General features: G+C 34.5%; 1 protein-coding gene across 25 annotated transcripts in view; it reads left to right on the forward strand.

Moving 5' to 3' along the window:
* Positions 1 to 27,779, forward strand: part of DCDC1 (doublecortin domain containing 1) — a 482,427-nt gene that overhangs the window by 232,913 nt on the left and 221,735 nt on the right. For 24 of the 25 annotated variants that reach the window (XR_007403614.1, XR_007403613.1, XR_007403621.1 and 21 more), the window contains 5 exons: positions 1,472 to 1,635; positions 4,876 to 5,001; positions 7,419 to 7,524; positions 14,368 to 14,502; positions 17,000 to 17,118. Coding sequence is in view for 3 of the 25 variants with exons in the window: in XM_035701486.2 (XP_035557379.2) it covers positions 1,472 to 1,635; positions 4,876 to 5,001; positions 7,419 to 7,524; positions 14,368 to 14,502; positions 17,000 to 17,118 (650 nt within the window). In the remaining 22 variants the exon portion in view is untranslated. The remainder of the gene's footprint in view (positions 1 to 1,471; positions 1,636 to 4,875; positions 5,002 to 7,418; positions 7,525 to 14,367; positions 14,503 to 16,999; positions 17,119 to 27,779) is intronic. The other variant, XR_007403622.1, reaches the window with a different exon arrangement.

Here is a 27,779-nt window from a genome sequence, read left to right on the forward strand (position 1 = left end):
GTTCCAAGGAACAAAACCAAAACCAATGCAGATTTATACTGTTCTAGCATCCTGTCTATTATATTCGCAAAGAGAATAGTAATCATTATTTTTAATTCAAAGGATTTAGTTAGGCTGGATGAGAAGTATTAACTTTAATGAAGTGAAAAATGTGTCATTGTTTTCAGCCTTTCTTATGCATAAGGGTAAAAATCCAGTCAATGCAGAGGTGATGAAAACAATGTAGAGCTGATGAAGTTAGAGATATGGATATTTATCTCTTATTGCAACAAAACCTAAATCTTAGCTGTTCTGTAAACATAGTTGCTGGTCAAAGAAAACATCTTGCTTGGACAGGGGTTTATAGCCAATAGTGAAGAAACGGAGATACATGGCAAGATCGCAACTTTGTTTTCCTCTGAGCTTCTTCATTTAGCTACTCAATATACCTTCAATGGGAATTAATAGAAGGAGCAAAAAAAGCATCCTGTACAGCAGCCAGGCAAGAAAAGGCCACAAATGTATCCGCATCCCTGCGGAGATTACAGAGTAGCAAGAAATTGAGAGACACAAGACCTGACAAGGGAGAGAAGAAAAGGAAGCCTGTGACAGAAGGCTGGGGGTGGGGTAGGGGTAGGGGAACGGAGTGATGGATAGTGTGGGGTGCAGAGCAGGAAAGAGCAGAGGCCTAAACATTCATACAAAGTTGATGGATAAGGAAAAATGTCCTTTAAAATTCCATATGCAACACATTTCAGTTGGATTTACTTTCACTTAAAATGTGCCTTAAATTAGGAATATCATGATGACTTAACAACCTTAAATGTAAAATAGAAGTGAACACTCACAATGCTATTATTTAAGATATTAGAAGACAGCGTTTCAGACTTCACATTTCAACTATGGCTTACTCATAGCTTGGAAACATTATTGAAGCAGCTCACAAGCATTTGCAAGGCTCTTAATTAAATTAAACCACCTTCAGAAAGAGTTCTAAGTGAACCAACATAGGCTGCAAATCATATTTATTTTTGCAATCCTGTAAGTGGTGAATTGTCCTACCATTGGTTCTCTGAGGTTAGTTGGGGATGGGGACGTTGCTGATTGTAAAACTTGAACGTGCTCTAGAAGGGTCCTAACAAAATGTGTGGCTCAGACAAGAAAAGCATAACCCTTATCAAAGAGGACTGTTACCATGTGTAGAAGCTAAATGCTCTTTCTGTAAGACTGTCACATCTGCTTTCAGTCCCCGTGCCAAAGGGTCAGAGCTCAATCACAAGCCTGTGGCACCCCCTGCTGGTTAAAAGCCCATGCTCATTTTGTTACTTTACACTGAGCTAAACATTGCCGTCATTTCACACTTCTTTTAACATTCTATATGAATTTAATTATCATTTGTTTGGATTCATTTGTTACCGAGTAGAGACAGTTTATTATAGAGGTTCGCGTTTTACATTATTTCTCCTTCTTCATTATTTTCCCCCACCACCAGTTACTTCTCAAGATTCATCAAAGGTTTCAAGGCTCTCCCATCAACCCATCAGGCCTCAATTTTTCTTCAATCCGGCTTTTTGATGAGCATGGTCAAGAAATTAAGAATCCACTTTTGCTGAAGAATGAGCAAAAAATTTGGGTGTCTTATGGTAAAGCGTACAGGTAGGAGCAAGGTGTTTATTCTCTGTCTGTCCTCAATCTTTTCAGGGGCAAGCTAATTTAAAAGGAGAGTTGAGAAGCCAAGTACCACCTTTTATGAATTGTTTTTTTAAATTTTGAATTCCAATAAAATTTCAGGGGCTTTTTTTTTTGTGAGGCAGTATTGTTTGTGAGATATGACATCTCTCTCTTTCTCTCTCTCTTTCTCTCTCTCTCTGACTTTCTGTCTTAATGCCTTGTCATAGTTCTTGAAGTCTGCCTGTCAGCACAGCAAGTGGGATTTGTTCATGTCTGAGTAGTCACCTTAATGATAGCAGATGGAAACGCCACGGGGGGCCCAAGCCCATCACACTGTCATTGTCGCACACTGCCCTGACCTGCTTCCACTCCTCTATTTTTTTGTCCCTTTTTAAAGGAGAAATGGATGGTAATTGAAAAGGATCTTAAGCAAGATTTATGAAGCTGTAGACAACATGATTCCCCACTATCTCTCTATGTTTTCACAAATAAAGTCTTAACCTTTTAAGCACCAATGACAGGACAGCTAAAGATAAATTGGTAAAGCTTGTAAGCCCCATCCCATCAAAGTTATATTCCTCAAAAGCAGCTTACATTATCCCACAATAATTACTGGTTATTGCTGAACATTGTGTAAATTTTTGTAGATTGGTAAATTCCTGCATAAAATTATCTGTGTTTCTGGGAAAGAAAAAGGCTGCAGTCTACAGGCACTGATGAGCTGGGCTGTTGTGTGGAATATCTTAGAAATTTATGCATATTTTGACAGGACACATCCAGATGAACTCTGAAACTGCTTGTCAGGAAACTTAAACACACTTTTCTGCCTACTTTAAAATTTTTTAAGCCTTTATTTACCTGAATAAGGGAAATAGAGGAAAATAACTTTGCTTGTCGAGTATAATTGATTGTATATGAATTATAATGAAAATCGCGTAGACAGACTAAAGGCGATTGGATTTGATATGTATTCTAAGAGTCAAAATTTCAAATACCGAAATAAATCTACCCAGAAATTCATGCAGGTTTTGGAAGTTGGTAGGATTAGTTGTGGGTAGTATATTATAAAATTCTATTTCTTCTCTCCTAGTAGAGTAAAATTAAAGTGCTTAGTAATTTCTTATGCTGTGTAATTTATAGAATTAAAAATATATATGTAAGGAATGATGTTTTCTTTCATAGACATATTTCAAAATATTATTTAATTACATTGTGAGAGCTGTTTTTATAATGGTAGAAATGATGAATTTTACAGTGGCAAGAAATCTTGAATAATTTAGCAAGCTCTCCAATTATAAGGAAAGGCTTTTAAAAAATATGTGTAATAATTTCTTCTTAAATATCATTATTAAAGTGAAAGCAATGACTAATCTTAATGTTTTAAAGATGTGTGCTATAATACAGTATTTTAATAAGATGAAACACTTGTTCTTGGTTTATTGAATCATATTTGTGGAATAAGTAAATGCTAAGTATCTGGAATAGTCTAAAATCAACTGAGGATTGTAGGTGCAAGAATTCATAAGTATATATATTTATATACCATTGTTATTTTAATAGGATCATTTTTTTTCTGGTTTTGAATCCAATATAAAGTACTAGGAGACCATTAGAGCATTTTTTTTTTGCAATTGGAATTTCTGAAATTTATGTCTAAAAGTCATTTCCTAGATCTAGTTTAAAACATATTGAGAGAATGTGCAGTATGTACTAAGTAAATGATACTCATTTTTAGACAGTAATTCTAATGTGTTGACACAGGGAGTTAGCTTACTCATTTATGAAAGATGATTTTGCCAACATCCGCTTTTATTTTGAGTCCTGTAATTATTTTTCTCCCAGTTTTCACAAGGATAGTTTTTTTTTTTTTTTTTTTTTAATTTTTTTATTTATTTATGATAGTCACAGAGAGAGAGAGAGAGAGGCAGAGACACAGGCAGAGGGAGAAGCAGGCTCTATGCACTGGGAGCCCGACATGGGGTTCGATCCAGGGTCTCCAGGATCGTGCCCTGGGCCAAAGGCAGGCACCAAACCGCTGCGCCACCCAGGGATCCCTCTCCCAGTTTTCATTTTGGAAAATATCCAATCTACAGAAAACTTGAGAGAATAGTACAACGAACACTTAAGTGCCCTTCACCTAGATTCACCAGTTTATAGTCTGCCACATTAGATTTACCTTTTATATCCCCCTTTTCTCTTTTGAGAGGTTTGGGATTATTTCCAAGCCATCATTAATGTTTCACTCATAAATGCTTCAGATATGTATCTGAAGAATAGAATGTTCTCCTGTGTCACCACATTGTAATATCTAGAGCAGTCAAGAATAATGTAGCATCATCTAATATACAATCTATGTTTAAACTATCCAAAATGTAGTTTTGAGTTTTTTTGTAGTCCAGGATCCAAATAAGATTCATGTATTACATTTAGTTATTTTCTTTAGTCTCTTTAATCTAGAATAGTCTCTCACCTTTTATTTTGTTTTTCATGCCATTGAATTTTTTTTTTTAAGAGTTCAGGTACTTTTCTTGTAGAATGTCCCATATTCTGGATTTGTCTGAATGTTTTCTCATGATTAGATTCAGTTTAAAAATTTTTGACAACCCTACACGGGTGATGAGGTGGAGTCCTATAATTATGAAGTTAAATAGCAAGGCTTTGTCACCACTTTAGGAAAAAAATGGCTCATAGTTGATATAATGCTGGTTACCATTGTTTTAAGATCTGTTTCCTATTTGATTTTAATCTCAAATAATTAATATAAAACAAAGTAGCTAACAGAATGTAATATGAAAAATCAGATCACCATAACATTTAGTGAGCTCACAAAAATAGTAATTTATAGCTAAATATTAGGAATTCATTTAATTATCAGCTCTGGAGAATATTAATGGTGTATTGCATTGTAGTTATACATAAGAAATGAAAATTGCATGAATGATAATTGGTTGTTTTTCTCAACTAAATCCTTTTATTATTGAAATTATTTTTAAAAATTACATGTGTTACCACTATCCTTGACATATTATAAATCAGCCAAATAAACTAAAATGTGCATTTCAGGTGTCAGCATAAGGTATCAACAAGAGTGCTATATAATAAGAAATTCACTTATTTCTGGATTTTGTTACCCACTGATATTGTAGCTTTTATTGTTTATTTGTACTCAAATTTCAGTGTTTGTATAATTTTACATATAGCTTTGATCTTTTTTCCATTTTCCAGATCTCCACTTAACCCTGTTTTGAGTCTCACCTTTGACCAGGTGACTACATTCGACAGAGATGGCATTACTGTTGCATATAAAACCTCCTTGGATCCTAATGCTGTTCTGCTACCTGGATGTGACAAGTAAATTAACATGTTCTTGGTTAAAGTAACTTGAATTACCTAATTTATATTTCAAAACTAAAAGATGTTATTTGAATTGTCTTAAAAAGCAATTATTTATGTTATTGAATTATTTCATAGTATAATGAAATAGCTAATGTCTAAAAGACTTATCAGTAACTTTTCTTGAGTTTTAAAAACAACCATATGAAGTGATGAGTGGACTATAGTTTTTGCTTTGCAGAGATAACAATTATATTTGAAATGTAAAAACTGTTTTTAGTGGATGTTTCTAAATTAAGAGTTTTGAGTGGGATTATTAAAATATTAAGTAATGTTTTCTTGTATGAGTGCTCGTATTTAAGCATCTCTTGATGATGACAAATTGAAAATAAAAGCAATATGCTAGAGAATCGGTGGAATGGTGGGAAGAACAGGAGAGGATTTGAGCATCTAGCCTCATCTCTGCTCATGATTGTCCATGACCAGATGGGTGTCAGCTTCTTATCTGTAAATAAAAATACCCATTATTTACTAAGTGTTGACCACACAGTTCTAAATAAATCGGGTAAGGATTTGTTTAATCCTCAAAACAATTATCTTAATCCCATTATTACATTATCTTATTATTACTCCATTTTATAGACACAGAACCGAGGCACAGGGGGGCAGAGTAATTTGCCCAGGCACACAACTAGTACATGACAGAGCCAGGATTCTAACCCAGTCTTTCTTAAGAACTGAGGGCTTAACCACTATCTAGCAGTCTCTCATAGAACTTTCTGGGATGATGGATGCATATATTGTGACTATCGAGAACTTAAAATATGACTAATGTGACTGAGGAACTGAATTTTTAATTGTGTTTAAATTATACCAATTTTAATTCAAATAGGTATATGTGGCTAATGGCTATTATTGGACATTCAGCATAGTTCTGAAAGTATATTGGATTAGGTGATCTATCTTTAGTATTTTGTAATTTAACAAATTACAGCTTTCCTCAGTATTCAGGAGAAAAGGCTATATGTACAGGGAAAATCCAGAGAACCAGAAGTGGTCTGTCTGATGAGGTCACTCAGTGTAGCTAGACATTGCTCAACCTATCTACAAAGATGAATTCTTTGGTCTTCCTTGATTGTTTAAACAACTCTAGCCCTCAGTGACTGTTAGTATTATCCAGGCAAGATTTGAATGTTTTGTCTTGTTCTTTTTCTTTAAAGATACAAAATAATTTATCTGCTTTCCTTTTTTTTTTTTTTTTTTTTTTAAGATTTTATTTATTTGAGAGAGAGCTTGCAGGTGAGGAGGGAGGAGGGGCAAAGGGAGAGGGAGAAGCAGATCCCCACTGAGCAGAGAGTCCAACACGGGGCTCGATCGCAGGACTTGAGATCATGACCTGAAGGCAGATGCTTAACTGGCTGTGCCACCCAGGCCCCCCTCAGCACTTTCTTTTTTTATAAGCATTTCCACTTACAAGAAGATTCATTTCATGCGCCACAATCTTTCCGTAAGCTTCTAAATTTGCCCAGACCCTTTCCCTTCAAGTTTTAGCTAGGAGTTTAATTTTTAGTTCATGTATTCCTTCTTAATTTCCCTTCCCTGGGTGCAATAAGGACTGTTTTATTGAGCAGTTTTAAGTTAGATCTAGGTCACTGAGCATAACAATTTGAAGCTATCCTTACTCAAAACAAACTTATTTGAAGATAATTTTCATAATTTTTGGATTCTGCTTGAAATTTCTTTCTATACTCTAATGTGCATCATTTGAAATCTTAATAATCATACTCTAATTTATATTTCTCAGGGCTTTGAAAAAAAATACTATTACGAGTCCCAGAACTGGTTTCTCTTGAATAACATGCCATATGATATGTCTTAACATATCAGTGTTGAGCCAGATAATCTTTTTTTAGGGTAAGGATTGGTTCACTTTTAAAATAAGTGATTTGGGTGAACTAAGATGAACCCCCTACCCCCAGTTTGTGGTTTGTCCATGTGCCCACTAGACGGTGCTGCTCTATAAGACTGTCTAAAAATTGTGAAAATAATGTGATTAAAACAACCATTTTAAGTATAAAAAATATCCTTTATTTATAGTCCATTGTACTTAGAATAAAAGTTAACAGTGAAGATGTCTCCACTATAAGTGATTCTGTAAGATTAAAAATCATTTTTTTGTTTCTCGGTATTATTAATAATTAGGCATTGAATCTCCCAGTATTATAAATAATTACAAAACACAAATTTAAATTCTTCCTTTCCCAATTATAGAAAACAAAGCAATTTCTGTTTAAAAAGATTATGGACTATACATTTGTTTTTCTCTCCCTAGTAGAGTATACGATACATAAATTATTATACTAGTATATTAAAGAGAGTTATAATTAACTGCATTTTATTTTAACACAAATAATTAAATATTTTACTTTTCTTAGTTGGGAAGTTTGTGAAGGATTTCCAATTAATTCCAGTGGTGCCAATCAACCGATACCTGATCAATTTGAAAAGGTGGATTTGGAGGACCATTTCCTACAGAACAAGGTTGGAATTATTTCTTGTATTTAATATGGGTAGTTTAAGTATTGGACAGTCATTCAATACATGGTGACTGAGTGGATTTTTTGGAAGTTTTTGAAAAATAAATTATTTTACGAATATTGGGGCAAGTTACTCTTTACTTCCTGTTAATTAAACACTTTAAAACTGAAGGGATATATGGTATTCCTACTAGAAAAATTTTTACCTGAATTATGTCACTTAATATTGCTTGGTATATTTTCTTTATATCTGTATTAAAAAGTTGGAGTTGTTTTAAAAAGTCTTTAAGATGGCTGTTAAACAAGTATCTGATCTATTTGCTCTATGGGTCAATGTATTTAAGGAATAGGAATTCTTCAGAAAACCCAACTCTTGACAACCCAATCCAGAAGTTCTGTTTATTAATTTACATGTAGAAATTTATCATGCCAGTAAAGAATTTTCTTCTCCAACTGAGCTGGGAAAGGTATTTTAAATATTTCTCAATGAATGAATGAATGAAGGAAGGAAAATGAAGGAAAGGTATTTTAAATATTTCTCAATGAATGAATGAATGAAGGAATGAATGAATAAATAAATAAATAAATAAACCTCCAAAGAAGGAATAATTATTTTATTTTTCCTTAGTGGCCGGGTTGTTGTCCACTTCAGCTGCATAAGATTTAGTTTTTAAACTCATGAAATGAAAACCAAAAGGCACCCACAGAGATAGAGATGCCCCCCAAAAATTGGACTTCCTGTTAAATGATCTGGGCCCTTTATTTCCAAGAGACAATACAAAAGACACGTTGTCCCAACCTGCTCTGTTTTAATTTCTCCATGTCTGTTCAGTTTATTATGTCGAATATACTGAAAATATTAGTTGTTTCAAAACACATATGAATATAAATTGTATGATTATAAAAGTAGAATAAAATAAATAATTATAGTTGACCCCTGAACAATGGAGTTAGGGGTACTGACCCCTCACGGTTGGAAATCCATGTATAATTTTTTTCCACGTATAACTTTTGACTGCCCTAAAATTTAACTGTTGATAGACTACTGTTAACCAGAAACCTCACCAGTAACATAAATAGTCAATTAACACATAATTTCTATATTGTATGTGTTATGTACTATATTGTTGCAATAAAGTAAGCTAGAAGAAAGAGAATGTTATTAAGAAAGTCATAAGGAAGAGAAAATACAGTTATAGCATTGCACTGTATCAAAGAAAATCCACATGTAAGTGGACTTGTGCAGTTCAAATCTGTTATTCCAGGGTCAACTGTATCTCTAATCCTGTCAGAATTGGAGCAAATTTAGAAAACAAATAAATGCAAGTTGAATGGTACACTAAGAATTAATGTCTATATTTATATTTTATATACATCTCACATTAAGATTTATTTACCATAGTTCTGATCCTGTTGGCATTCCTTTTAGGTTTTTGCTGTGACATTGTTTCTTGTTAAAAAAAAACTTGTATCCCTGGCTGTTACCTACTGAAATTCCAAATCCTCATCAGGCATTCATTGATCTCCATGATTCTCCTCTAATCTACCCCTACTCTCAACTTACCTGTCCAATATTCTCTTCTTGATCTTCTTTGTATAGTACACTAGAGTTAGAGCTAATAAATTGTGCGCCATAACATGTTTTTCACTTTGGTACTCTTGATGTGTGTTGTTCTTGGTCTAGGATATACCCCCAACATTACCCTTCCTTCCCTATTAAGGCTTTATTCAACTTCTTCTATGGAGCCTTCCCAGATTCTCCAGGAAGAATGAACCTTGTATTATTGAGCCTCCTTTTCATCTTTGAGAATGTTCTTAGAGTTTGTGTTTTGGAATGGTCATTTGTTTTTGTGTCTTTCTCTCCCACTAAATTGATAATTCATTGGGCACAGACATTAAGTCTTACTCATCTTTATATTTTTGAATTCTAGCCCAGATCTTGAATGTAGGGCAGGTACACAAATACATTTTTGATGAATGATTTTTTTAAAAATTTGCCACAACCTATCTTTCAAGGCTCAATATTCCCTAATATGTTCCTCATATGTTAGCCAAGCCTGTTTGTTCACTTGTTGCTTTCTGAAAGTACTTCATAATTTTTGTTATTATGCCCATATGGATTCCTTTACTTGGAATTCAACTTCTCTTTCTTTGTCACCACCCACTAGCTTTCTTTGTCACCCTTCTACTGTATTCTAACACAGTGTCTGACATACAGCAGACATTCATTAAATGCTCGCTGAAATTCTGTCATTCTAGCCTTAATCTGATTTGTACCTGTTTCATGAAATCTTTCTTTACCAACCTTCATCCCCAAACTAGATATGTTTCTGGACTCATATCCTCATTGCATTCATGCTATACCACTTATGACATTGAGCTTGATGCTGTTTCTGCTCAACATTTTTTACAAGAATCAAGGTCAGCCAGTGCTCCAAGCAAACACATTTCAGGTCACACAGGGGAGGAAAAGAGAGAGAGTGGTAGGTTCTACTGAGAATATTGGGATCAGATCATGAAGGGTCTTAATTCAATATTAGAGATTCTGGATGTTGTTCTGTACAAAAACAAGGAGCCATTGGAAATATTCAAGCAGAGGCAGGATCTGATTTGATGTTTGTGTTAGAAAGATAACTCAGGAGTCCTTTTTATATCCTCCCTGCTGGATTAGACATTTCTCAAGGCCAAAGGGCATCCCAATCTTCCTTGTCATTGCTGCAATATCTAGAAGTTCAGAGTTAGCTAGATGAAATTGAATTCACTAGCTAATTAACTCATTCAACAGAAATCAACTCAAACCTGAAAAAAAAAGGATATTAAAGAGTTATCAGAGAAAAAGAACTCAAAGGAGCCTTCTTTTTTTGATTCTATGCCAATGTAGGACTTTAAAACTATTATTTTCTAATGTTGAAACATTAGAGAATAACAATCCAATTATTTCACCATTATTAACTGGTTTTAATGATTTGGTGAAAATGAGAAACCTCTCATCTTAAATAAAAGTGTATACACTATTATATTTTTAGAAGAAGAAATTGGCTTTGAACAAAATTTCAGTCCAACCAAAATAGTAGTATAAGAAAGCAATGATTTGATAAGCTGGCTAGTAAAAAGAAGCTTTCAAAGAAAAGTGGCCCTCCCCTAAAGCTATGAAACCTTTACAATCCTTTCAGAAAAGCGTCTCCAATTATATACAGAGAGGTGATCAGTGCATTGGAAATAGTAATTTAATAACCTGAAACGGAGCACTTTTAAAGAAAGATTCTAGCAGAGGTGATAGATATCTATAAGGCCTTTTATTGTAGAATCTTGATGCTCATTGTGGTAAAGAAGACACTAAGAGGATTACAACAGGGGTAGAAAGAAGGAGGCAAAAGCCGATATTCTTGATGCATACGTTTTAAAATTGGCTTGAGATAGAGATATCAGTGCCCAACCCCTGACTGTTCTTTTAAATCTCTTATTGACAAGTAAAACCTTTCCTACAGAGAAAAATTTGGAACATATAATCCCTATTAGTAATGTGGGAGCTAGATATAACCCCAACAATTACAACCTGTTGCTCTTTTATCCATTTCAAAAAAAGATTTGGAATCTACTACAAATTGACAATTTGGCAAATACATCTTGCAATAGTTCTCTATTGTTACATTTTTAGATTGCTTCAGTTTAAGGGCAATGAAATATTTCTATGTACTGGAAGAGATTTAAACTTCATGGTAGTTAAGATGAAAGAAAAAACATTTCATGAGAAGAATAGTTTGAGTAATGCCTGGTTATGGGGAAAAATAGCAGAAAAATGGACTCAGTGTTTAGCAGGTAATACATCCCATCAAAATGGAAAGAAAACATATTTTGATACTAGCCTTTTGGTATAATCAAACTTTAGCAGGACATTAGTGACAACCTCTGGTATGGAAATGGTGAGGACAGTACCAAATAATGATTTAAAAATTATGGCATACTTGTTATGAGTTATAGACTTATAACTTGGAAGTAGTCATGGATGCTAGCAGAATAAATTATAAGTAACAAAGGAGGCCAGGACAAAAATGAACAATTTTTTACTCTCCTATTTCTTTGGAGAGCAAATCATTGAAAAATAATACTTTCTACAAATAATTTATGCTGGGGGAAAACACAAAATTTTAATTTTAATTTTGAACTTACTGTCCTTAGCATAGGACACAGAACTTTAAATAAAATCCCAAGTCCCTTCCTTATTTTTAGACCAATAGTTGGAAGCTAATGAGGACTGAATATTGGTATCTTAGGTATTTTGCCTTGTTTGGTAGCATAATTACATACTCACTGGTGTTTTTCTGCCTTTAAACTTTTCCAGTTCTTGGCCTTTGAGGTGGATGTATTGATCAGCTATAGATTTAGGGAAAGAAAACAAAAGAATGAACGTTAGGGACACAGGAAAGAGATTTTATAACATCTCTTATAGTTGTGATTTTAATCTGTATGTCAATTTTTTTTAACTCGGGCCTAAATTCACTATCAAGAGTAAAAAACCTTATAAAATTTCCATGTAGTAAACAATTTGGTTACAATAAAGCGTGTGATCTGTGAGCTACTGCTTTCAAGAAAAATTTCACTGTCCTGTGTTTTATTCCTCAGATCTGTAAGTAAAGACCATAAGTGGTTCTCTTATTATTTGAACTTGCATAGGAATATCAAAGGCTGCTCCACTTTCATTAGTAATCTGGGAAAAGAAAATTAAATTAAAAGTTTTAAAAGGCCCAGAATATGCATGCATCACATATACATATTTATAGATCCTGTGTATATATATGTGTGTATATATATACACACATATGTATGTATTCAAAAGAACAAAAGAGTTTCCTAATGACCTATATGATGATATATTTTTAGAGAACAGTCTCAACATAAATACTGTCATACACATATGTGTGTGTGCACACATGCATACACAGCATACCATATTGCAGGTTGTCAGAACACCTTTCTTTTATCAATTGAAATTTCCACAGTTTTTATTTTTCCCCCACTTTCATAAATGTTTGGTCTAAAGGTAAACTATCCGATTAAACTAACAAGAGAAAAGAAGGTAAAGTCATGAATTGAAATTTAATGGCCATTGTCAATTATAAGTGTATCAGAACCCCAGACTTGGCAAGATTTTTTTCTTTTAATAACAGGCAATGAAGCTGAGTTAGTGGCCCTGGCTGTGTCTGGTCTATGTAGAATCACTTGGGAACTGTCCAGCAAAATATCTCCCGAAGAACAGCATGGTGTTAATACTGGGTGCCAACCCAAGACAGACACAAAGGACCCCTTCGCTCTTCACCAATAAGCCAACTGTTAAAAGATTAAACCATGTTGTGGAGATAACAAGAATTTAGGCGCTGGCAGCAGGTGCTGTACAAAGAAGCAGTTGGCAGTACGGTTCTTCTGACTAATTCCAGTCAAAACAATCTTCCTCCCTGTTGCAGAGGAGAGTTTAGAGTGTGATGGCAACTTGGAGTTAGGAGGTTGAGTAAGAGTGCCACTTTAAATGCTGAGTCCTGTGGCGGGTGGATTAGTAGAATATAGTTTATCATTGTTCAGAAACTATGGGGGATTTCCCTCCAGAATCCAGCCACTACTAGCTAACTGGGGAATACACAATCAAAGAGCTGTAAGTCAAATCTGTTTATGTTGTAGGGTTGCTATATTTTTAAAATTTTATTTTCACATATAGGAGTCCTAAGACATTTTCTTCTCTTGAGGAGTGACTATCTTCCATTGTAGAATAATTAGCAAGTTTATTAGTTATATCCTTTTGTTATTGCCTGATCACATTTGTGAATATTACCTTTTAAATTGTTATTTAATTTTTGTATTTTTAAGAATCAGTTGCTACTCAGCAAATATCTAGTATTAGCACAGATTTAGAATACACTTTTTAGTATTAGAAAATAATGTAAATTGTTATTGAAGCAATGCCATTTATTAGGTTTAAAGTATAAACTAATAGGTTCCCATAATCCTATACAAATAAATAGTGATACTTAAAAATTTAGTATAAATGCTGAGAAAAAATGATCATATAAGTCAGTGGAAAAGTTTATTAAATGTAAAGTAGAGTGGCACCCGGTGGCTCAGGTCATGATCCCAGGGTCCTGGAATGGAGCCCTGCATTAGGCTCCCTCCTCAGCAGGGAGTCTGCTTCTCCCTCTTCCTCTGCCTCTCTCCTCACTGGTGCTCATGTGTGTGCACTCACTCGCTCTCTCAAATAGATAAAATCTTTTAAGAGATAAATATGAAGTAGAATTTCTACAGGTGATGTGAATGCCTATTAATTTTACAATCATGTCTAAGTGGGAAATGCTAGAAGGTGTACAATATTTTTGACGTATGTAGTCTGATAATAAATAGAGGAGGCATGGATGCTGTTCTTACCAGTTAGTCCCCTCCTGTCCATTCCCATAAGTATAACAAAATTCTCAACTTCCATCCCTTTATTCTTAGGAGATTGTGGGGACTCTTAACTGCTCTCCTTTGATGTCCCTATTCTATAATCCAATGTCTGCCCGTGTGTGTGTGTGTGTGTGTGTGTGTGTGTGTGTGTGTTATTGACTCTTCTGTTGCAAGTTTCTCTAGGTCAGGAAAAATATTTTCTAATATCCCATACTACACAGTATAAGGCCTTGCATGTCAGAGCTGACACTCAACAAATTGAATTAAATTACATGGGATTGGGCACTACTGGTTCAAAAGAGACCTTCTCAATCAGAAATATAATGTTCTAAGATAACCTGTTTGGGGTAAGTGTGTTGAAGAGGGTGGACTTTCTGACTGTAAGTTTAAAAAGTGCATATTTCTTCTCATGGTGTAGGTGGATCCCAATATTGTCCTTCATGCCACTGTTTCCATCAGAAGGCGGAGCTCCTCATCTAGGGAAGCGAGCCAGGGAGGTCAGACAGTGCCTTCCATCCTGTCGCCTGCAGCCAGTGTGTGGCTGATTACGAAGGTACCCAAGTGTCAGCTGTCCCCGAGTGACTTCCCATGGTTCCTGGCTCACAGTGTAGTTCCAGCTCCTGTTGCTCTCATGCACACAAGTATGCAAGTGAAAGCATGATAAATTGTTGACTGTTATGAATGCTACTTCTCTGCTCCTGATTTGTCTAGTGCAGAGGGCTTCTGTAGATCCCCACGGGCGCATTCAATTCACTTTCAGATGTGCTGATTAGCTCATACTCCAAGAGTATTTAAACTCAGTATAAAGCTTATGTCCAGTCCAAAAACTCACCATTTTCATGAAATTTGTCTGAATGTCATTCCACTCCTTAGTCTTCACTGATGAGCTCCATGGAGCCTGTTGGATTAGCACCATATAAGGACAGTGTATGGTCTTTATAAGGACCGGTTTAAGAGAAATTCCTGGGTATAAAATGTGAACAATGACTAACACACTAAATTTTATACCCATGTATTGACAGTATTTAATTTTTTAACTTTACTATTATACAATTAATCTGATTTAAATTGAGAACACATAATTGCTCTGCCCTTCCTTCTTACTATTGAAATATGTTTTGTAATTGCCACCAAATATTTATGTCTGGAAGGAGATGGTGCAGTTTGTATATACCCTTCTTTTGTCTTCGTTTGCCCCCTCACTATAGATTATTTTTGCCTTTTCTTAGCACTTCTGTGGGTACAGAGTCACTCAGCCAAGTTTGTTGCTACTTTATTGGGGTGGGGAGAGGTTGCAACTCTTTTCTCAAATGAAATCTGGATTGCCCTTAACTGTTAGTTTTTTATTCTCTGAGAGCTAAAAACAAAAATATAGAGTAATTAAGATATAAAGGCACCAAGAAATATTCATTTCATATATCAAGGAGGAATGAAGTTAGATGAGATACTTCTTCAATCTATTTCCAACTTGAAGATTCTTTTAACTAGATGCATCTTGTTTCAGGTTTTATAACAATATTTGCCATTTTGTTAAACATCTGCTTTATGTTAGGCATCTTCTATGTATTTATTGTCTCATTTAATCTTATACATTATACAGCTGAAAAAAACTGAGGCTAGTAAGAGAGGAAAGATTCTTGGTCTCTATGACTTCAAAATTTACACCTTTTCACTGTAATATAAAACACTGCTCTGTATTTGGCCAATTTATGAGTATAATGGACATGTTTTAGTGTTAGCTTTGCCACTGAAACTTGGGTGACCTCGAGTAAGTCACACACTGTAGCTGGGCTTTAGTCTTATCTGAAAGGAGTTGGACCAGTAGATATGGAAAGTTCTTTTCTAGATCTCATATTTTTTATTTGTTTCTAGAATTTCATGATAGCAAAAGACCTTTACTTGTCTAAAATTTTCTCAAAAATAATTGAAATGCTTACTGAAAAGAGTATGGGTTTTGGAGTTAGAGGGGATGGGAATTAGATGGGAATTAGAATCCCTTATATGACCTTGAGAAAGTTACTTAGCTGCACTATACTGTTGTTTCCTTCTCTATAAAATGAAGTTAGTCATACCTATCTTGCCCAGTTGTGTGGTGATTAATCAGAAAGCATGTGTGAAGTGCTAGTATAGTATCTGGTATATAGAAAGTGCTTGATAAATATTCTTTTATCCTTTCCCCAAGCAGATTTCTTCCTGTATAGACAAGCATGTTCAAATGAGGATTCCATCCAGTGTTTATTAGAACCAAAATTTTAAAAAATACTTTTCCTAAGTTATCATATATATTTTTTTAGCACATAGCAAAAACATGAGAAAAGTTATGCGCAAAGAAGAAAGCAATTTGGAAAATCTTTTTAGATTGAATGCTCTCTCCTTTTTTTCAAAATAAATATTTTTACCTGTTAGGATAAACAGATTTGCATGCTTTAAATCCTCAGTGTGTGTAAATAAATTCCTCAGTGGTTGTCACTTATTTAAAATGTGTTGTTGATTCCCTTAGTAAGAAAATGGCCATTTAAACGATATTCCCAATCCATTTCCTTATCAGAGTATCCTAATATTTAAAACAAAAGCAGTTCACAAACTACCTTAAAATGTTTAACCCAATGGTATTTAAACTCAGAGTAAAACTTTAAATTGGTACGAAGGTTAAGGATTTGTTTCAATCTTTTCAGTTCACTGCACTTTTTTTTCCTTCTGTGCATACGTATTTCAAGTAAGCTCTGTAGTTATAACTATAACAAGTGACACATGATGGACCCCAAATCGCTGCACTGTGAAATATGCACAGAAAAAAAGGACAAATGAAGATATCAAGGTCTGTTTTATTTTGCGCTGAACTGTAAAATGCCACCCTTGTCGGACAGAAGATCACTGATTCTGAGCAGGGCTCGCTGACTGCTAAGTTGTGGGTAGTGTTTCACTTTCAGCAACTGTTAATATCCGGGGTTATCCAGGCATAATGACCTCACTATTTGTGACACATTGTTGAATTTTCTGGTTCTTTTAACTTATTTAGACCTTTCTCCCCCCTCTCTATTCATTGGAAGACTGGAATGATCCTGAGCCGGGTGATAACGCAGGGCTGCCTAGCTATTGGTCATCCAATCAGAGTCAAGGCTGCTGAGGGAACATCACTAGAAGGGTATAAATTAATCCTACAGAAAAGGTAATGCTTATGAGCTATTTAGCTCAAAGTAATAAATGTTAATTTTAAGATTTCCAAGCAGTCAAATCATGATGCCTACCAATTTAGATGGAATATTCCATTAGGTGTTTAAATTTGTGTTCATAATATCAATATTAATTTTTCTAATCTAAAACAAGCTTGAAAATGTATGCCACTTAATTTGGTGGTATTTTCTAGGTATTTTTAAAAGAGAAATGTTGGTGTTCAATGTGTACCTGTGTTGTAAACAGACTGCTGCTTTAGTCTATAATTATTGGAACTCATTTTCTTTTTATCCATTTTGATTGTTAATTTAAATATTTAATGTTCTATGTGTATTCTTAACCTTCTCTAAATCTTCTGAATATTAAATACTGAACTAGGAAAGAAAAATTGAGAAGACAGAAAATTGCTAATATGTAGGGCAATAGAAGTCTCCTTCCAATCCATTTTTACTGACTTGGGAAAAACAAATTAAAAATGAAAACTAGATATAGCAAAAAAATAGCAGCAAAGAAGAAAGTTGATTTATCACCAATGGTTTGGAAATCTTATTTCCTAGGTACTTTTTTTTCTTGCCCATTTGTCTTTTGATTTCATCTAACATTGACAAAAACAAATTCTACTGTGCTTCAGGACTTAGAAAGCTATTATCCAACTACTTCTACATAGGATGTGCTTTCGGCCAAAACCATAACTAGGGCACCTAGGCACAAAAGAAACCAGCCCAACCACAAATACAGAAGGGACATTTTCTTTAACAGACAGAGCAGAAAGTCCAATAGTTATTAGAATATCACATAATGGTTAAGAATGTTGTCTATAGAGTCAGATTCCTTGATATAAATCTTACCTGTACTTCTCAATCTAACAACAACAACAACAACAAGAACAACAAAATTCTGAACCGGACACTATTCTAATTTCTTTATATTTTATTGTTACATTTAATCCTAACAACAACCTGAAAAGGTAGATATCATTATTATTATTACAGATGAGGAAATTGAAGTACAGAGAAGTTAATCACTTAATCAAGGTCATGCCTACTAACTGGCTGGAGAGGAATGCAAACTCAAGAGGTCAGACTCTATAACCCACTCTTAGCCACAAGGCTACATTGCTGATGGGTCAAAGTCCAAACAAGTAATTGCTATTGAGTGCCACATGTGGTAGTAAATACCTCCATAGATGAGTAGGAGTATATTAATTAGGAAACCTAGACAGAAGGGAGAGGGAGACAGTATGCTGGTATCATGCAAACTAGCTAGTGCTAGTAGGGTTCTAAACTCATATTTCCCAAGGCAGTTCCCAATTTGTTGGGGTACTATATGTGGAGTGGATAACAAGATTTCTGGGGCAGAATCAGTGCTGTAACTGGAGACAAAACAAGAATCAACTTGCAGTGATAATGACAGGTCCAGACCATTGAACATGGAACCCAGTGATGTTTCAGCTGATTTTGTCCATGGTTACAAGAAAGAGAAAAGTCAATAAGTTGTAACTGATCCAGAAATGACACAGGAAATTCAAATGCTTCTTGTAATTGTATTCCATATACCTAAGAAGCTGAAGGAAAAACCGAGCATATTAAATAGACACATGGAAGATATAAAAAGACTCAAATTGAATTTCCAGAGATGAAAACTACAGTTTATGAAATGAAATATGCTGTGAGCAGTGGTAGATTAGACATTGTTGAAGAAAATATTAGTAAGCTTGAACAGATAGCAATAAAAACTACTTACAATGAAAGCCAGAGAGATGCAATATTGGGGAAAAAAGAACGGACCATCAGTGAGATATGAGAAACTTTATATGGCTTATTCTGTGAGTAATTAGAATCTCTGAAGGGAAGAAGCAGGGAAAAATATTGGAAGAAATGATATCTTAAAATTTTCCAAATTTTGTGAAAACTATAATCCACAGATCCAAGAAATTCAACAAATTCCAAGGACAAGAAACATGAAGAAACCACCAAGTTATCCATTCTGATCTATTCAGCATTACATGGAAACTTTTAGCCAGTATAACAAGAAAAGGAAAAGAAATAAAATACATCTAGATATGAATAAAAGAAGTTAAATTATCTTTGTTTTCAGATAAAATGATTCCTATGTAGAAAATCCTATGAAATGTACAAAAAGTTTTTAGAGCTAATAAATGAGTTTGGCAAGTTTGAGGACTTGAGATCAATATACATATATTGCTTGTATTTATATATACTGGCAACTAACAACTTTGAAAATTGAAATTTAAAAACACCATTTATAATAACATCAAAGATATGACATGTTTAAGGATAAATCAGACAAAATATGTGTATGACTTCTGCATTGAAAACTACAAAAAAAGAAAGAAAGAAAGAAAGAAAGAAAGAAAGAAAGAGAAAGAAAAAGAAAGAAAGGAAGGAAGGAAAATAAAAGAAAAAAAAACCCTACAAAACAGGGATGCCTGGTTGGCCTAGCGGTTGAGTGCCTGCCTTCGCCTCAGGATGTGATCCTGGAGTCCCGGGATCGAGTCCCACATCTGGCTCCCTGCATGGAGCCTGCTTCTCCCTCTGCCTGTGTCTCTGCCTCTCTCTCTCTCTTTCTCTGTGTCTCTCATGAATAAATAAATAGAATCTTTTTCTAAAAAAAAGAAAACTACAAAACATTGCTAAATGAAATTAAAGACCTAATAGATGCATGAATATACTGCATTCATGAATCAAAAGACTCAGTATTATTATGATATCCATTCTCCTCCATATACTTAAATGCAATCTCAATCAAAATCCCAGCAGGTTTATTTTATAGAAATAATCAAGCTAATTTAAAAAGTCATACAGAAAGAATCTAAAATAGGCAAAATAATTTTGGAAAAGAACAAAGGTAGAAGAACTATTTTATCTGGTCTCAAGACTTATGATAAAACTATAATAATGAAAACAGTATGCTGTTGGCACTAAAGTATACAGTTACATTGATGGAACAGAATAGAGCATCCCTATAGATCCACACATATATAGTTAACTGATTTTTGATAAAAGTGGGAGATTCATTGGAGAAAAACAATTTTTTTGGACAAATAGTGATGGAACACCTGGATATCTATATGTTAAAAAAAAAGGGAACTTTGATCCACACATCTAACACCATATATAGTAATTAACTCAAAAGGGATCATAGAACTAAATATAAAACTCTACATATTATAGATGAAAACACTGGAGAAAATATATATGATCTTGCGTTAGCCAAAACTTTCTTTGACATGATACCAAAAGCATGATCCACAAAGATACAAATTCATAAATTGGACTCTATTAAAATTAAGAATTTGGGCAGCCCTGGTGGCTCAGCGTTTAGCGCCGCCTTCAGCCCGGGGTGTTGATCCTGGAGACCCAGGATCGAGTCCCATGTCAGGCTCCCTGCATGGAGCCTGCTTCTCCCTCTGCCTGTGTCTCTGCCTCTGTGTGTGTGCATCTCTCATGAATAAATAAATAAAATCTTTAAAAAAATAAAATTAAGAATTTTTGCTCTTTGAAAGATACTATTAAAAGATTGGCAAGGCAGTCTACACAGAAAGAGAAAATATTTGCAAATAACGTATATCCTAAGGTATACACACACAACTTGAGAAAAACATAGGCAGATAAATGATTTGGACAATACTTTAGCAAGTAAGAGATACAGTTGGCATATTAAAAAGTGTTAATAATTATTTGCATGCAAAATAAATGTATAATCAAGTACCACTACATATATAGGAATGTTTAATGTTTAAAAGACTGATCATACCAAGTGTTGGGAAGATATGGAACAAAGACGATGCTCATGCATATTTGGTAGAAAGATGAAATGGTGGTCATTTTGAGAAAGAGTTGGTAATTTACTAAAATACATGCATATATACATGCTCATGTGCAGGTATATACATGTTTCAGGTGTAAACATGTATCTATGTTATTAGATACAAGCCATTCCACTCCTAGAAATTCACTTAAGAGAAATGAAAGCATACATCCTTACAAAGAACTTGTACGGGAATGAACATTCAAGCAGCTTTATTTCTAAAGCCAAAGTAAAATCTGGAAACAACACAAGTGTCCATCCATTGGTGAATAAATAAATAAATTATGGTGTATCTGTATGATAAAATAGTAAACAAAAGGAATAAAAAAGATACCAATAGTAATAATCAGTAATAAAAAGGAACCAACTCTTAATACATGTAACAGTGAATTTCAAAGTAATTATATTGAAGGAAAGGAGCCAAACAATGAAAGGAATATATTGCTTGATTCCATGTATATAAGATTTTAGAAAATGGTAACTAATTAGAAAGCAGATTAGTGTTTGCCTGAAGATAGGAAGGTGAGAAGAGATAGGACTCTGGGATTCCAAGGGGCACAAGGAAACTTTGGGGACAGATGGATATAGGTATGTTCATTATCTTGATTGTTAGGATGTTTTAACAGGTATATACAAGTTTCAAAACTTGTCAAATTTTACACTTCAAATATGTCTGTCAATTGTGCAGTATTTTACAATATTGTGTGTCAGCTATTTCTCAAAAAAGCTGTTTTGAAAAATACAAAAAAGACAAACTAGGGGAACAAACAAAAGAAAAATCAAAATGATAGGTAAGGAATGACTGAATGCTTACTTTAGAGGGAAGTGGTGGGGGAGGAGCACTCTCAGTGGAATGGTCGACCAGTGGTCCAGGTCAAAATGTCAGGTGTCTGGGAAGGTTATATATAGCTTGATGAACAAGCTTTTCATGTCCAGGCCTCTCCCTGGACTTAGTGGATACTGAAATCAGTGCCAATCTGGCCTTAGCCCGCTGGGGTTATTTCCTACTCTGGCCAGGATTGTCAAGGATCTGGGTGGGACTAAAACCACAAATGACATCCTTGCTACCTAGAGAGAAGAGAGCCTGGACAAGAAAAGATATGATAATTTTTAAAAAACTGTAGTAAGTTAACTTGAAAAAAATCTCCATTTACAAGAAAAGATTTTATTTAATCCAGGAAAGAAGGAAAGGAGAGAGGGAGAGAAGGAGAGAGGTGTGATGGGGGGGGTCGGGGGGAGAAGAGAGGATCCCAATGCAAATGAAGACTATTTGCCTTTATATTAATGCAACTTGATTTTTTTTAAAGACCTTATTTATTTATTCATGAGAAACAGAGAGCCAGAGAGGTAGAGACACGGGCAGAGGGAGAAGCAGGCTCTATGCAGGGAGCCCGATGTGGGACTCGATCCCGGGTCTCCAGGATCATGCCTTGGGCCGAAGTCAGTGCTAAACTGCTGAGCCTCCCAGGCTGCCCTGCAACTTGATTTTTATCTGAGAAACAAAACCTATTGCAAGGTGGAAGTAAATAGTAGAAAATTTGGAAAACTAGAAGTTCTAGCTAACTGTGAAGCTACATTTTGTTTTTTAGAAAGCAATATGGACCAAGAATTTTAGAGATTACCTCACCTCTGGTACTTTCAAGTATATTTATTTTTTCCAGAGTATCTGAAGTGCCTGTTTGTCTTTTAAAAAAAAAAAAACACAACCATATTTTATTATAAATAACATAAATATCCTCATGCAACTTCTAGAGACAAAATTTTTTCCTTTTCTCCTAAGTAGTATAATATGACCTTAAAAGCTATGAATCAAGATATAGTCTTTTAAAAACTAAAAATAATAGAACTAGCACTTAAAGTAACAACCTGACAACTCACAGAGAATATTGTAAACATATCATGCCTCATTAGTTCGGTTATGTCTCATTTGGTGTCACTCATCTTATTCTTATTCAATATAGCAAGTGCTTGCACATATTTGTATATTTAATATTTTTCCTGTGATGTACATCTGGCTATGAGTAGATGAAAGGCAAACCAACGATGCCATTACCAAGTGATCTGAAAATCATAGAAAATTATAAAAATCATAAACATTAAAATCAAAGATGCTTCTTCCTAAAAGATATTTTGGATATCTTACAGACAAACCAGTTGCATCAAAGTCCTTTAATAAGGCCACCATTTAATCTTGATTTTGCTTCATTTTTAAAGAATGTGGATATGTTGAATCTGGCTTTTAGTGTTAAATTCACAAACTAATTTAAAGCAGCACACACACACACACACACACCATCCATCCATCTACACACAGAGATTAGATTATGGAGACTACAAACTTAGGGATTTTGTTTGGCCTGCACATTATTGTAATTTTTTAATTGGTTGTGAGTCCATAGAAATAGGGAGATTTTACACAAAAAAATACATATTTTTGTCTTTTATTGAAAAAAATCAGAAGAATGGGCAATACTGGGCTTTCATTGTCTCATGATACCAATGATATAGAAACAGATTCAGATGGGATATATACCCTTGGTTTGCTGCCTTCTCCACTGTTTCAAATAATAGCCCTCACACTAGCTCTAGCCTGCTTCATTCATTTTTCTATTACCAGTCTCATAGTCTTTCCTGTCTTCCTTATTTCAATGTGAATCTTTCAGTTATTAGATGTTTTTCATCTACTGCCCCGCCCCCATCCCATGTAGGTCTTGCTGAAAATGGAGTGATAGCCAGCCAACATTATCCTAGAGTAGGTTAAATGAACGCTGCTCTAAGGACACCATTAACTACAACCAGCAAGTGTATCTGTGTAGTGTTAGGTGCAGAGACGAAAAGACAAATAGACAGGAAAACAGCACATCACCAGGGAATCAGAGAGACTGAAAATCATCTCTTTAGTCAAGTCTTGAAGTTTAGGAGGCTAAGAGTTAAAATAAAGGAGAATGACAGACTGCACAATTGTAGAAAGGACCATTTGCCATGCATTGGATGTTAAAATAATATTCAAACATATAGAAGATTGTGTAACTTCACAGTTGGATTGATGGATCAAATTTCTTACCTCTACTCCAACTACGTTAAGAAGAATCATGGAGGGGAAATCCTTTTCCTCTGTTCTCTATGGATCCTACTTTTGGTCCAGGTAGAATTGGAAGATCCCAGAGCTATCTGAAGCTGTCTGGGAAAATAGATTTGTAATTGTGAAGCATGATGATGATGATCCTCCTTATAGTCAACTGGGAAATAATGAGCTTTATTTAGCCTATGAGATTTCCCAAACTGAATTGTGGTTATGGGCTGCCTTCTTGCTTTTACTCCCTGATAAATGGCATATTTCAAAGAAAAAAAAAGTGTGTGTGTGTGTGTGTACACACACACATTTTGTAGATTCCTATAAATAGTAAAATGCATATGCATGCATATTCAACGAGCAAGTTTCCTAGGGCAGATAATTCTCTCCTGACCTGTAAAAGGAGAGTATGTGGCTAGTCTTGGAAGTCCTATGCTGTCAGAGAAGGGAGGGCTCTAAAGAGCATCTTTTCTAAACCCTTCTTTATTAGTAGAAGTAGTAAGAGTGGTGCTGGTGCTGGTTGTGATAATGACAATAATATAATTATCTTTATAAGAAATTCCATGTCCCCTAGAGAATAAATGTTCTAGAAAGGTCATATATCTAATCTAGTTAATGTCAGATCCAGGACCAGAATTTAGCCCAGCACATGTTATAATATTTATCTGTTTCTCTTTAAAAAACCTTTTTAGCTTGCCACTTGTTCACCAAGAAGAGGAAATTTTGTGGTATTTTCTAATTCAATCTCATATGAGCATCACTGCACATTGGATCTAAGTTTGATTTCTTTATATGTAAAATATCTTGAAAAATAAATAGTTGCATTTTTATTTGTAGGAATTTTATTTTTAAAATAAGTTATTATATGTTAGAATGATTATCTTCTTATCCTGGGTAGTATAGATGCCACATGAGAGATTTGTTTTTTATAACTTTGGTAATAAGATTTAAAGGTTGCATTTATGTATGTATAAAGAGACTCCTGATAGGGAAATTACTAGCAAACTCACAGGTTTATATATGATTTGAAACTATGTGTTTGCAAAATTTCCTAGTCTATTCTTGAACAGAATTTGAGCTGTGATAATACTTGAGAAATGCTAGGAAACTTATGTTTCTTTCAGATTTTTTTCTTAATCAAGGTATAATTTATGTTCTTTAGCTACACACTAAGAAAATGCCCTAAACTGCCGTATATTAAATTCAAAACATTTTTTGTAGTGGCCTTATTATTAATTTTTAGGGTGATAACATTTTGATACTTTATTCACATATATATTTATTTATTCAAAGATATCTTTAATCTCCTATCATATGCCTGGCACTGTGATCAGCTCTAAGGACACATGTGGTCTCTGCCCTCACATTGTTGACAATCTGGTGAACATCTCTCTTGTTATATTATTTTTTGGGAAAAAGATGCTACAAATTCAGAAAATCAAAACTCGAATTGATGTAGTTAATGTTTTTATAATCACACTCATCCTCAAGTCAACACTATAATTCAATTAAAAGACAAAATTCTGAATTTTATAGCTTTTGACAGCATCAGTACATTTATTACCAATTGCAGATGTCTTACGCTTTGAAAAATTATCATTTTCCACTTTATTTATCTTGAAGAAATATATTCACAATAATTTATGCAACAGGAGGAATTGCCTGTAAGCAATAATGTTGTACTGAGCTATAACCATTCTAAATTAAAATGAACTAAGTTTTATCAAAACCCAGAACATTTCCATCAAAGCATTACAGCAGTCACTCCATTGTTATTTTTAAAAGAAAAGTAGTTATAAGCTTGGGATTGACAGCCTTAATGACCAGCAATAATGTTTTTATTATTTCTTCATTTAGTGGTTGAAACATGAGCTTACCTCAGAAGAATTTGTATAGTCTGAGAATATTTAGTGATTATATGAACACAACTATATAAAAAAATCTGGGGTGCCTGGCTGGCTCAGTTGGTTAAGGAGTCTGCCTTTGGCTTAGGTAATGATCTCAGGGTCCTGGGATGGAGCCCCGAGTCATCAGGCTCCCTGCTCAGCATCTCCCTCTGCCCCTCCTCCTGCTCATGGTCTCTCTCTCTCTCTCTCTCAAATGAATAAATACAATCTTTTTTTTTAAGTTGATAGTTTAAAAAAAAATCTATGTTCATACCAAAGTGTTTTTTTTTTTTTAAGATTTTATTTACTCATGAAAGACACACAGAGAGAGAAATAGGCTCCACGCAGTAGCCTGACGTGGGACTCGATTCTGGGACTTGAGGATCACGCCCTGGGCGGAAGACAGGCGCTAAACCTCTGAACCACCCAGGGATCCCCATATACCAAAGTGTTTTAAGTCACAAAGATTATGAATCAAATTCTAATCAGTGAGCCTAAACTGTTGATTCCATTTTTAATTTCAAGTGACACAAATTTCTTTTCCAGTCTAATTCCAGCACTTTTCCAATCTAATTGAGAAGATGTTGAACTGCAAGTTAGATGCTCTGGGTTCTATACCTATTTGATACTACCTGTGATTTTTTGACCAGCTCACTTCATATCTCTCTATCTCACTTTATTCATCTCAGTTTCCTTTAAATTCTCAGTCTATATGTTGTCTTGGATAATGAATATCTTTATTATAATAATACATTTTAGTTCAGGACCCTAAGTCAAAAAAAATTTTAAAAGCTTGTCTTTACCTCTATCAATTACAACATAAAAAGGTCTCCAGAAGGACCAACTCCCCTAATACTCCCCTCATCCTACTCAATGCTGAAATGGAGCAAGAATTTCATTTGTCTAAAGCCTGAGAATGAGATTCTTAGTTTAGGGATCAGTTTGACCTTGACAGATATTTTATAAAGAAAGTTTACCTAAGTATTAGAACTTCTGTGTTTTCTCACATCCCTGCTTCCTCTTCTGTATTCTAAATTCACTTTCTTTTCACAGTGTCATTTGTCCTCTTCTTTACCCAGATTTGACATCTGGGACTTACCCTAAACCCTACCCCATTTATTCAGTTACCAATTCAGCTCTCCTTTTATAACAAGTATGTAGTCTTTCCTACTCTCCGCTGCTGTCATAACTCTAGTTCAGTGTTTTTAAAAGTCTGGTCCATAGACCACACACATCCAAATTCCTTAGTGTTCTTACCATTGGAGTCACTTGCAATATTTGTTAATGTATATTTTGGGGGGCCCAGACCTTCAGAATCAAAATTTTGAGGGAAGGGACTGGGAAACCTACAGTATTATCAAGCATCTATCTCAATATGCCCAAGAATTCTACACATTTTCTAATATAAACTGGATGTGGGTAAAAGGCTAATGCACACTGAGCCAGTTTTGGACTGCTGCCTTGACATGTTCTGCCCAGATGATCATAAAGCACCTTGCTTTAGAATAGAGCATTACCTGACACCTCTTATTCCCAACCATTGAAGTTTCTGTCAAAACTCTGAGGCAGTAGGAAAAGTCTTATTTAACATCCCATTACACTTAATTTAATTCATTTGTCCTACCTTTGTAAGGTTTCTAAATATTAATGAATACATGATTAGTTAATTTAGGCATGATTAACTTCATTGCATTCTAGTTTTCCTTTTTCACTCAGATTCAGTTTAAAAAATTTTGATATTCCTTAATAAATTTTCTGGTTATTTCAGAAACAGCTGCCTGAGGTTCCTAATTTTCCATTGGTATCCCTTTCCAACCATCCTCTTAATCCTTATACTTTATTAAGCTTCTTTCTGTCTCATAGAAA

Source organism: Canis lupus, chromosome 18 (genome assembly GCF_003254725.2).
Source record: "Canis lupus dingo isolate Sandy chromosome 18, ASM325472v2, whole genome shotgun sequence".
Lineage (NCBI taxonomy): Eukaryota > Metazoa > Chordata > Mammalia > Carnivora > Canidae > Canis > Canis lupus.